The sequence below is a fragment of the Micromesistius poutassou genome, assembly GCF_964030765.1.
Source record: "Micromesistius poutassou genome assembly, chromosome: 16".
Classification (NCBI taxonomy): Eukaryota; Metazoa; Chordata; class Actinopteri; order Gadiformes; family Gadidae; genus Micromesistius; species Micromesistius poutassou.
Window position 1 is genome coordinate 6,345,897 of NC_140286.1, and position 12,194 is coordinate 6,358,090.

The 12,194-nt window shown below is 42.7% G+C and overlaps 1 protein-coding gene across 1 annotated transcript; it reads right to left on the minus strand.

Moving 5' to 3' along the window:
- Positions 1-108: 108 nt before the first annotated feature.
- Positions 109-9,914, minus strand: miga1 (mitoguardin 1). Its single transcript, XM_084480412.1, has 16 exons — positions 9,878-9,914; positions 8,690-8,862; positions 7,853-8,024; positions 7,066-7,175; positions 6,719-6,851; positions 6,105-6,250; positions 5,757-5,880; positions 5,348-5,445; positions 4,081-4,181; positions 3,725-3,797; positions 3,550-3,636; positions 2,387-2,485; positions 2,167-2,301; positions 1,998-2,051; positions 1,126-1,242; positions 109-1,013 (listed from the first exon to the last, which is right to left on the minus strand). Exons 2-16 carry the CDS (start codon positions 8,786-8,788, stop codon positions 801-803), a joined length of 1,761 nt encoding a protein of 586 aa, XP_084336538.1. The 5' UTR covers positions 8,789-8,862; positions 9,878-9,914; the 3' UTR covers positions 109-800.
- Between the last annotated feature and the right edge of the window lie 2,280 nt (positions 9,915-12,194).

Below are 12,194 nucleotides of genomic sequence, written 5' to 3' on the forward strand. Positions count from 1 at the left end.
ATTGCGCAACATTACCAAAACAGGAATTGCAGAATACTAAATAGTGGAATACTTGGACACATACATTGCAATGATGGCCATACTAGGAAAGACACTCACAAGTTCTGTTGCTGAGATTTACTACTCAGTGTTTATTGTGCATATATACACCCTATTTGGGTAATAAATATCTTGGACATCACTTAAGCAATTGCTGACTTGCTATTGATGACTAGAATTGGCTCACGCATGTGGTTAAAAATGACTTTGTAACAAAATATACTAGTGGGATGTAGTGTTTTAGGGCAGCTGACTTGCCTTATTGCGTGGATGTATAGAAGGTTGGTGAGTTAACAAATTTCAGCTTTTCTATACAAGTTATCAGACATGTATACTGGTAATAGCTCATAGCTCCACAATAAACATTGATTAATTCTAAAACAAACTGAATGTTCCCACTGGTCAGTTTAATGCATAAAACTGGGCCCTAATACCCCACTAAAGAACGGGCCTAGAAAGGCCAAAAGCGAGCCTGCTTTTTTGCATTGCGTTGGCACTGGAAGGTTGAGGCTGGTGTATGATGAAGGCAGATCCATCTTCTCAAACAGTAATTGCACGATGCGTTATAACTTGAGGACGGCGTCTAAATATCTGACCTACAAGCTCAAAAGTACTAAAATAAGTTCATTGTAGTGTTTGAGAACCAACGCTATGGAGGCATGAAGACATGTACAGGGTAGACACTGTATACGCTTTCCCTAATGTCATGTGACCCCCTGGGTACAGTAGGCAGGTCTCAAATAACAACTCCGCTCTTCCCATCACTGGTCTCTGCTCTCCATGAGTGCGTTGGGCACCACCGGCTGTGGGTGGACGTTGCGGGCGGTGCGGGGGCAGTCTGCACCCAGGTAGGACAGCAGCAGGGCGGAGCGGCGGTGGAGCAGGTGCAGCATGTCCTCGGCCAGGCTCTCCACCGTGGAGTAGCGCACCTTGTCCAGGTCAAAGATGTCCTTGAGGAAGGAGAGCACCTGGTCCTGACGAAGGGACGAGATGCACCGCGAGATGTTAACATCCGTGCTTGTATTAAACCAACTTGAAGTAGAATTAATTAATCAAGTGGTTTCATGGACTCATATCCATCTTTACCTTGAAAAAACGACAGAAGTCATGCAGGGAGCTCTTGGGTCCTAGGAAGCCCCAAGCCAGAGCTGGGCTGATCTGCTCACATACAGCATAGAAGTGGGCAATAAATCCATCGGGGACCTGGAATAAGGAAGACATTGTTTCATTTTATGTCCCCAACTATTACTGTTATTCTTAAGCAATTTTGAGGTGAAATTGTTGATTTTGACGAATATTGCATCATACCATTTGGTTTTAATGGGCTTATGGACCACAATGTACAACTGTACCAATGAAGGTATGAAACCATCTCTTGTTTGCTGAACAGAATACTTCCGAGCTGAATAAATCTTTAATGACTAACTAACTGTTATAGATCTGTCTGCATAGGGGGGAATTAAATATAGACCCAGGGTGGCTACTATGAACAGTGCATGGCAAATAAATGTTTACACCTAGCCTGGGAACCAGACGAAACTTCAAGCTCATGTTTTATTTACTCTGCCATTTGAGTCTGGCCCCTCGTGACCGTTCAGATTACAAGCAGACCGGGACCGGGTCAGGCCAATCACAACGGTTATCTTAAATTGGACGGGTTTAATACGACAATGAACACAGTTGTGTGGTTGAGACCAGTTCATTTAACAACCAAGATGGCTGCCGTGATTTGACACATTCTGTTTTTGCTCTCATTGGTTGTAGGTCTATCCTGTTGTGCAGAGTTATTTGTTTGCGCACCTTGAAAAGTGGAAATCAACTGAGAGGTTCCAGACTAATAAGCATATGCATACACTGACTATGGAACCGTTACACAGAAACATTCATTGATCAATCAAACTAAGTTGAACAGTAGTAAAAGGTAGCCTGGTAATATCCCTTAAGTGAACTCATTCTACCTTCATGTGCTGTCTCTTCTGCTTCAGCACAGACCAACAGCTAGACGCCACAGCCTATGGAAAACAAATCAGTAATTAAGTCCCAGTTGACAAGAGGCTACATGGACATACACAATGAGCTATTAAACCCTGTGGAGGGCCATTGAGGGTGGCAGAACGGGTGACTCACTGTCTCTTTGAAGGAGCTGTTCAGCCAACGGTTGTTGACCACATTCTGAATGGACACGGGAGGATTTTCAAGGTCCTCAAAGGAGTCCATGAGGATGAAGTCCAGGACTATGTCATAGAAATTCAAGTGCTTGATCTGGCGAAGAAATTGAACGAATGAATTCATTATGAACAGTTTTAGTGTAATTCAATACTGTACTGTTTTATGAAAAGACTCTTACCCCACGAGTGGCCAGCTCTACTTCTGTGTTCTCCCAATGCTCGGTGTGCTCCAAGAAGGAAATCATCTCCTCAAACACTTCCTCAAATCTCTTTGGGCTCTGAAAGTCCAAAAAATGCAGCCATTTAGATATGACAGTGCCAATGTGGAGTTCAGGAGTTCTAGCGCAGTGATTCTCAACCTTTTTGAGTCGCGACCCCCAATTGAACATGCACTGCTGTCCGCGACACCCCCCCACACACACACACACTAGGGCTGTCAAAATTGCTAAAAAATGATGTTTGAATATTCCCTCTAAAAAAAAACATTTGAATACTATTTGAATATCTATATTTACATTATGTCAATGATGCGCATTACGTCAATAACAGGACAAACTAATACAACGAGACATAGCTACTTGTATAGGTAGTTTATTTAAGTTTAATCATATTTGACAACATATTACCTACACAAAAATAAGAAAATGAACTAATGGCCAAGACCGCAGACCTTGCTCTCACTCGCTCACTTTTTCTCTCGCTCTCTTTTTCTCTCGCTCCCCCTCACTCTCTCTGCGCATACTGGTTTAAATAAAGAACAACAATAAACAAATTCTGAGTGCTGATCAAGAGTTTTGTGCAAGCAATTTAAGGTCCCGACTCTTGTCGCTTGACTTTTATCTGTTGTCTTGTAGTGTTTGCAAACCAGACAGCCGCGCCGCAGCTGCCGCGGGTGTGTGTTTTTCCACATTCAAATATTAATCATCACCTTCGAATGTCTGTTTTTCAAAACTATTCGAATATATATTCAAATTTAGAATATTCGTCCAGCCTAGTGTCAGCCTAGACAGCCCTAGTGTCTGTATGTATGAATGAGAAGGGCAGACATGAGACTAGTGGACAGGTTCGTTGTTGTTGTTTTGGTGTAGTTACGGCCGACAGTAACTGGTTTTGAGTAATAAAATGCCTGTTTGAGCCCAACCGCTCGTTGTCCTTCTAACGTCCGGTCGGACGCTACATACATTTTGATAAAAATTAAATTAATAAATAATAAATAATAAATAAATTTACATTTTTCCTAAATTATTTGGTGACCCCCAGAAATCATCTCGTGACCCCAAGGTTGAGAATGTCTGTTCTGGCGCATAGCCACTAGCCTCTTCCAAGTTAGTTCATGTCCTACCTTCTGCGCTTTGACAATGATCGAAGACAGTATTTTCTTGCCGGTGTCCACCAGAAATGTCCTTGTTGTCCTGTCACTCAAAATAAGCTGGGGATGGAAGAAAACACATCAGGACACTCTGGTTGCGATGGATCATGGTCTGATGTCAAAGCAAAGCTCAGTGAGCATGATATACCTGGCATGCCTGACGCACACAGTGGAGTTTGGCCAAGAAGTCTGTGTCTCCTAGACACTCCAGGAGCTCAGTCCTGGGGAACGACAGCCAGGGAATAGCTTTAGTATATAACTAAGGGAACATTGTATCAACTTGCATAAAAATAAAGGTTGTTTTTAAAGTGCAGTGCTTTGGACAGTTCATTCTCCCATGAGGCTTCTGCAACAAGTGCTCAGTCACATTAAGATGGGTCAGTTGTCATAAGATGGGAGATAACCCTGCCACAGTGGAATGTAAAGGTGGGGCTTTAACCAAACAGGAGCGAGCTTATACTACATAGCAAGGTGCCGTTACATGTGGTGGGTGGGATCTCTCACCGTAGCACCCTGCAGGAGATACTGCCGTCCTCGGCCAGCTGCAGGGCCTCCTTGTAAAACAGCTGGTGGCAGAGTGAGGAGGCACTCCTCTGCTCCGCCAGCTGGGACAAATAAAAGAGAGGCTCCAGGTTATGGTCAGGCCTGGAACGAATTCCAATTGTAGCCCACATGGATCCCCACTAGGGACTTACAATTGGCTGCATAACAACAGTTTGACCATGTTTACTACTACTACAATCAATACATTTAGCTAGCGGGGGCTGGCTAGAAATTCAGATGATGTGCCTCTCTATATATTTTGAGGCTAAATATTCTTGTTTGGATTACTGTTTTATTGTTTGAAATGTTGTCTAACCATGGCCACTGTGAAAAGAGTGCCAGAGAAACGCATGCCGCGTCCCACAATCAAAAGATGACAACAAATGAAGCTCAGGTTGTTAATATACAGTCATTTGGCCAATCGATCCCTCATCGATATGGAACTATAGAACAGTTTCAGTGTGTGAAGGATGCACTGGGTAGATTAAACACTGTCAGTATCCAACACTAGGAAACGGCTCGGCTTTTGTGGGGTGCTGCATGGGGAATTATTCACGGTGACTTATCGCTCTATTAATAGTGACTCCTCTCTCTGCATCAACCATGACCCAGTTATTCTCTAGTGTTGTCATTCCTCTTTCCATGGTGACCAACACAGCTAAGACACCCAGTGACTCCAGATTTTGTTTTATATAAAAGGCAACAACTGAACTAAAAGGCAAATAAACACACATAGCAAACATAGCTTAGCTTGCGCACCACACACACACAAAATATTTATTATAGAGTTGTATGACAATTGAGTTGTATATCGTCAACTAGGTTAACAAAAAGGTGATCCCCTGCTGTAGCCCAGGAAGACCTGGGCTACTTAAACCCCCTCCCCTGCTGTGATCGACCCGGGCTCAACCCGTACCAGATAAGTGTTGCTGACTGTCCAGAAACATGACACCTACTAGATCTCAGCTGGCTGACCCGCTATGACACCGGTACCTGGTCGGATTGCTCATTTATTAGCTAAACGGTAGCAAGTCATAACTTAAGGACTTTAAAGTCATGAAGGTTAACGATATCTTAAATAAAGATGGGAAGAAAGAAGTAGATCGTCAGCACAGCAAGTGACCACCGCAGACATACCGAGAGAGAATGCCCTGCGCGGGACTACTGCACTCCAGCCAGTCAGACGGGTTTAAGAGGTGTGACAGCCCACACACTGACTAATACTCACTTCTGCCGCCGACACAAAGGAGTCGTTGGAGGCGATGCTCATGCTGTCCCTCAGCCCCATGTCCTCCAGGTCCAGGAGACAGACGTCCTCCAGTCGCTCTGGATGGACACAACACAACAAGCAGGCACACTCTGCCTCCTTACACGTTCAGTGGACACTTGGGTCGCATATATAATCTCCTAAATGACCCTTGATAGAAACTGTATTGAACTGCTCTGGCAGCAGAAGCAGGCACATCGGATCCGACATTTTATTTAAAATTCAAACCAAACAGGGAATGTCAATCCAGACACATTGCACACTGAATAAGCAAGTGTTTGTTTGTGTGGTAGATTTTTGAACTTCATCATGTCGCTCTATTAGGCTTCTGGACATGGTTATAGGTGTGTGTTTGTGTGTGGGCACTGACCCTGGCTGCTGGTTTTGGAGTGGGGCTCAGACTCTCCCAGGGCCCCCTCAAACTCCTCCTGCAGACGGTAGGCCCGCTGCAGCAAGGACTCCAGCTTGTGGATGAATTCAGCACTGACTGCTTCCTGAACACACACACACACACACACACACACACACACACACACACACACACACACACACACACACACACACACACACACACACACACACACACACACACACACACACACACACACACACACACACACACACACACAATATTCTACTAACCAGGAAACCTCAACAGCAATGTGTGGGTACCGTTCCTCTGTGTGTTGGATGTGGATGTGGTGGGGGAGACGCTCACCTCCACCGTCTCCTCTGTAGCGGTGGCAGCAGCGTCTGCAGCGGCCATCTTGATGAAGCCGCAGCTGACCTCCTCCTCGGCTTGCCTGCTCCTGAAGGAGAGCGCCTGCTCCCAACTCCTCAGAGCCTCCTCAAACAGCTCCATACCTGGAAGAAATACACAGAGATTTGTTTAAAGATTAATTTTTCTTTGTGAGTTATCTAATTAGGTCTTAATATTTAGGTCTTCATCACTAATTAGGTCTTAATATTTAGGTCTTCATCACTAGGCCTCTGGCTCAGGTTTTCCCGAATATAACACACCCAGAAGTGAACATGAGTGAGTGAGTGAGTGAGTATATCTCCACAACTACTACAAGGGCTATACTATGTAATATTGATTGTGAAGCAATCAACCTGGATGTTTCTGGGTCTGAAATATGTGTCCTGGTTTAGAGTGAACAACATCTAGTGAATCATCAACCGGTAGCCCTTTAGTGCTACAGGTTTTCATTACCTATACCTATAGTACTATAGTGCAACATCTGATGCCATCTGAACCTCCATTAAAGTGGCCAAAATACTGATCTCCTCTCAGGCACATTAGTTAGGATCCGTACTAGGGCCCTTCCTTACCCATGATGTAGAGGTTCTCCGGCGTGGTGACCGGTATGTTGACCACGTTGCAGACGTCCTCCTGGGCCGGTCTGTCCCAGCAGATGGACTCATTGCCGCATGTGCAGCTACTGCCAGAATCATGGGTTTTTACCTGGGAATGAGACGTGCGGGCGGGCGGTTCACAGGTTAACGTAACGTCACCCCAGTAATATCATGTAGCCTACAGTCGACATGTGGTAGACCTCTTATCAGAAGGCAGTTGACGTCGTGAGCCAGAGAAACATGGCTGGGGAACGGTAGCCAACATGTTTGTGACTGAGTGATATAGCTAATTCCTGAGGGTTTTGGGTGCAGGATGCGCTCACCGAGACAAGGCTCTGCAGCGAGCCAGACAGTCTGCTGTGAAGTCCTCTGTGGAGTAGCCCACCGCACTTCTTAGAGTTGAGCGAGAGAGTAATCTGTTGACTGGTGGTGTCTGGAGGCAGTGAGAGACAGTGAACACTGTTATTAGTTGTTGTTCATTTAGAGTTCATAAACTCTCACTCAACTCTTCATTTAGAGTTGCTTTCATTTGTATTTGTGCATATATATATATATATATATATATGCATATATAGATAGATAGATAGATAGATAGATAGATAGATAGAGATAATATGTATAACATATATGTATTAGATAGAGAGAGATGTTTACATGCACACACAAGAACATTTAGCACTAATGCTGAATCCAAACTTTCCTAACCTCGCTGACCTTCTGAGTTAAACATCTTTCTTTCCTCCCGCTCTTTCAATACTGGCATAGGAATCTTCACGGGTAAGCCCCTCTTAATGTGATTAGATGCCTTAAAGCACTTATCTGAAGCCTGCTACTTATAGACTAGCATGCTTTGCACAGTGATAACATCTCACTCACACACGCATGACAATGAGAGTTGCAGAGAATTCTCACTAATACAAAATAGTAATAGTAGTTTTACAATATTGAACTACGGCCAAATTATTGTGAAAGAGTGGGATGAACTTAAGAAAACACAACAGCTTCAACTTTCCTGCCCGTCCCCATTCCTAAAGCAACAGTGTTGCCCTCAGAATGGAGGATGCAGTATTGTAGAAAGCAGAGACTGCCTGACCAGACTGTGCTCCTCACCTTGCTCGGCCAGGATGGGGGGAGGGAACTGGAAGCCAGCTTGCTCCCACTGCTGGGACTGTGCCTTCTTGTGGCGCTTCCTTCGCTGGAAGTGGCGGGCGAGGAAGAGGAGGGAGACAGCTCCTAAGGCTGTAGCGGCCACCAGCTTTTTGGTGCCTGTGCTCAGGGTCACCTACAGCCGAGTAGAAAAGGGTGAGGGTGTTTGTGTGTTTAAGTTCATTAAACCCAAATACCAAGGGTGTCCAATTCACTGGTCTGCAACATATGACTTTACAATACGGCAATTCACCATGACGTCACACTAGGTTCTTCCGGGTGGCAAAAGCCGATGCATTTTCCGTTGGCACCACTAGTAAACAAACCCTTCCACGATCGAGAAAACAGAGTAAATGGCTTGAATTAATGATTTTCTTCTTGCGGGGTGCTACGGGACGTCTCATTAATATATATATATATATAATATATTATATTATATTAATATAGTTTTCGTCATCGTTTCAACTTCAGATCAACAACAATGTTTTGTTGACTGTGTGACATAGTCTTTATTGTTATTTATTTATTATTATTCATTATTATTATTTGTGTTTACAGCCGGCTGGATGGCTTCTGGTCAGTGGTAGCCGCTCGTTCTGCCACCCGGAAGTGTCGTTACGGCTATTGTTTACTAACATTCTGAAATGCCGTATACTGCTCATACGAGTGTTAGGTAATGAAAAAGTAACTATCACGGTTCAAACAGCTGCCTGTGCCAACCCTACCGTCTCTGTTCACTCATCTATAACTACCACTACACATTGTAGCAAAGTTCCCAGCACGTCTTCTCTTTCACCTTACCTCTGCCAGGGAGTTGTAGACGGAAAGGGGCAGGTCGACCATGCGAAGGGCAGCCCCCTTGACTGAAAGCTGGGATTCGGACAGTGTGTTGTGCGTCATTGTGCTGGTTGTGCCTCCATGACAACTACTATCCCCTAGCCCTTCTTAGCATCCTGCTCTGGGATGCGCTCAAGCTGCAGATGAAAACAAAGTGAGAAAAAGGAGTCACATAGTGAGAATTTTACCTCTGTGATAAGAGCAGCAGGGTGGAATCCACACTGAAAGCCCTTAAAGAAGTGTTATATTAAGTGTGTGTATAAGTGTTATATTACCTATATATATATATATATATATGCTGTTACTGACTTAAGAAGAACTGACTAACAAGTAAAGACCATTGTCTTGAGTTTGTTTTGGTCAGCAAGCCTGAAGCCTTCGGCTACGTTTATGACATTACTAATGATCAATAATTATTACAGAAGAACAAGAAATGATTAACGCATATTGTGGCCCTATTTCTAGCCAGCTGCCATGTACAGCAGTCACTTGCCCAATGGCCGCTTGTTTACTCCATATAAGAAGACAGACTATATTGCATATAAAATATTGCTTATAGTACCCACATAAATGGTACCTAATCAATAACCAGTGACATTACAAAAAGCCATGATATCGATGGAAATAACAAGAGTAATGCTAAGCCTATAAATTAACATTATGGAATACAGTATGTTGTTTTCATATTTAACCCAACCAGTTCACCTAAACGAATACACCAGCGTGATAATACGTAGAATATCACAACGAATGATCTGATTATGGAGAGTATGATTCATTTAAACAAACTGCAACAACGAGAAATTTAAATTAACAATAATGAATTAAAGATGAACGTTCGGCAACTTTAACCACTTTTGTAGAATTTCTTAAACATTCAGTATTGTTATTGGCCACAACAGAAGACAAGGTTATGGAGATTAGTAGCACACACTGGACAGAAGCCATAGGAACCTATGTAGCAGCTAGCTCACCGCAGGCTAAGCAATAGTCGCTAGCACGGACATTTGGCACGGCAGCCCAAAAGCACTGTCTTAATAATTGTGAAAAATGGATTGTGTGTTATGTCAATATGTATGCAGACATTGTATAGATATGAATTGTCAGGACAGTTGAAGACAACCACACACACTCGGACTCTGGAATACCCACCAGATTCCCACTCGTATGAGCGCCGCGGTCAAATCAGTCGTAGCGAGAGAGTCAAACTGAAAGAGGATCAGACGTGTTGTTATTACTTCTTTCAAAATAAAAGTACCCCAAATGGGGACCAATTATTATGCAGTGGTGTAAAGTCACGAGCATCAGTTTATCTGGAAAAAGGTCTAGTAACAGACGTTTATTTTATCAAATAAAGTATAAGTGTTAATCAATCAATATATTTTATCGCGCTATTATAAGCGCTATTTGCAAAAACAAAGAGTGATATACAGGGAAGCTGTTCACTCTGTGAAAAACATCCTGTTCCCATTTGTTTTGGTTGTAATTTTTTGCAAGTTTACAGATTTCACACATCAAAAATGGTACACTTGTTAACCCCAAACGTGAGGTCAGAGATGACAAGGCATTCAGTCTTATTAATCTTTTTGGCTAAGTTTACAATTAAAAAATATGACACACACAAGAATAGAATAAAGGATCTAGCTCCATATAAAATGTTTTAGAGCTGTTTTGGCGAGAGTTTCAAAGTACAAAAAGCTGTGGTTATTCCAGTATTTCTCTTCTACACACACACACACACACACACACACACACACACACACACACACACACACACACACACACACACACACACACACACACACACATAAAGTAACTTCTTAACTTCTTCAACTCTGGATTTTCAACAGAACTGTAAATATTTCAAAAACATGAACACAAGAACAAAATACTCGACTCAAATCTTTGGCACCTTATCTCGGAGTGAATAATGTATTTTTCTGACTATTTAGATTTTTGTTGACAGCCCCCCCTCCCGAATGCCTCGAGACCAAACCGAGGCATTCGGTTTGGTCTCACACTACACTGAATGCACGGTTAATGCTGCATAGTCATCGTTTTATTTACATTTTTTATATGCACAACTCTGTTTTGCATGTTGCATCTGCTGTGCATCACACAAACATGTCCGTGCTGCAACACAGACAATTGGCAATACATATATATTGTTACATATTTTATCCAGACGAAAAGAGGAAATTAGACAAAGGGTAAAGCCATTCAAAAGTCATCGTTGCAAACAGAATCTTCACAGAAACAATGGGTGTGACATGATTCTTATGGAGAAACTGTCACTTTGTACAAGTAACATAAAAGGATTTTAGGTCTGATATTAAAGGTCCCATGGCATGAAAATTTCACTTTATGAGATTTTCTAACATTAAGTTGAGTTCCCCTAGCCTCCCTATGATCCCCCAGTAGCTAAAAATTGCATTAGGTGTAAACCGAGAAGTAGCTATCTTGCTCCGTCTTTGAAAAAAGGATAGCTGAAACGCTTCGATTTGGCTTCCGGCCCCATATGACGTCATATGGGGCCATGTTACCTCCCCTTTCTCTGCTTGGCCCGCCCAGAGAATTTGGCCCGCCAATGAGACAATGAGCTAGGACCGTGCGAGCGCCACATGTGTGTGTGAATACACGCACTGTAACGCAAGTGTTCTTTGTTATTTGGATAACCATTCTACTGTTGGTGTTATGGCGCATAACACGCAACACAATAACGCAAGCTTGCATAAAGCTCCCATTTGGTGAAAAGACTAGACTGCGTCGGGTTGGTTGAAAAGGAACTGGGAACCGCGACATGGAGGAGAAAAGGATTGTTGCCCAGGATTGTCCGTCGAGAGCCTAGTAGTAATAGGCCTACACTGTGTGTAGTAGGGTATAGTGGAGATGTCTGCACATTAATATACACAATAAAGAAGTCAGGAGATTGACATTAAAATTTGTGTATATTATCAATTGTCCATTTTTCAACAACACATTTCATGTCAAAATATTAAAGTAAGACGTGAACATAAAGCTTAATAATAAACCTCCGTAGGTTATCGGTAAGTCTGTACCTCTCTTTTTAATGTGCTTTTAAAGTATTCAGGTGTACTGTATACATTGTGTTCTGTCTGGAAGTAGTGTTTAAACATGTGCCTCTTTGTTTGTGAAAATGAATTTCCTTTTTGAGGACAATAACATTTAATAACATACACAAAACTCATTCATCTCCCATTGCCATAAACAGCTTAAATAAACAATAAACAATGGACAGATTAATCCTGACACACTGTCACTTTACACGTATCCACAGCTTTTATCTTGTAATCATTATACTTCTACACACTGTCAGTGTGTATAGAATCAGTACATTGTCCTGTTTGTATGTTGAGCCACGTCAAAGAAGATTTTCTGTTACGACAGACAATAAAGTTTTCTGAATCTGAATTATTTATTTTGCACTCTAGGTAAAATGTAAGTGCTT

Coding starts and splice junctions, on each gene's coding strand:
- miga1 (XM_084480412.1), bottom strand. CDS start 8,788: ATGACGCACAACACACTGTCCGAATCCCAGCTTTCAGTCAAGGGGGCT. Junction 5,881..6,104: donor CTACAGAGGAGACGGTGGAG/GTGAGCGTCTCC, acceptor GTGTGTGTTCAG/GAAGCAGTCAGTGCTGAATT. Junction 2,052..2,166: donor ACAGCTCCTTCAAAGAGACA/GTGAGTCACCCG, acceptor TGTTTTCCATAG/GCTGTGGCGTCTAGCTGTTG.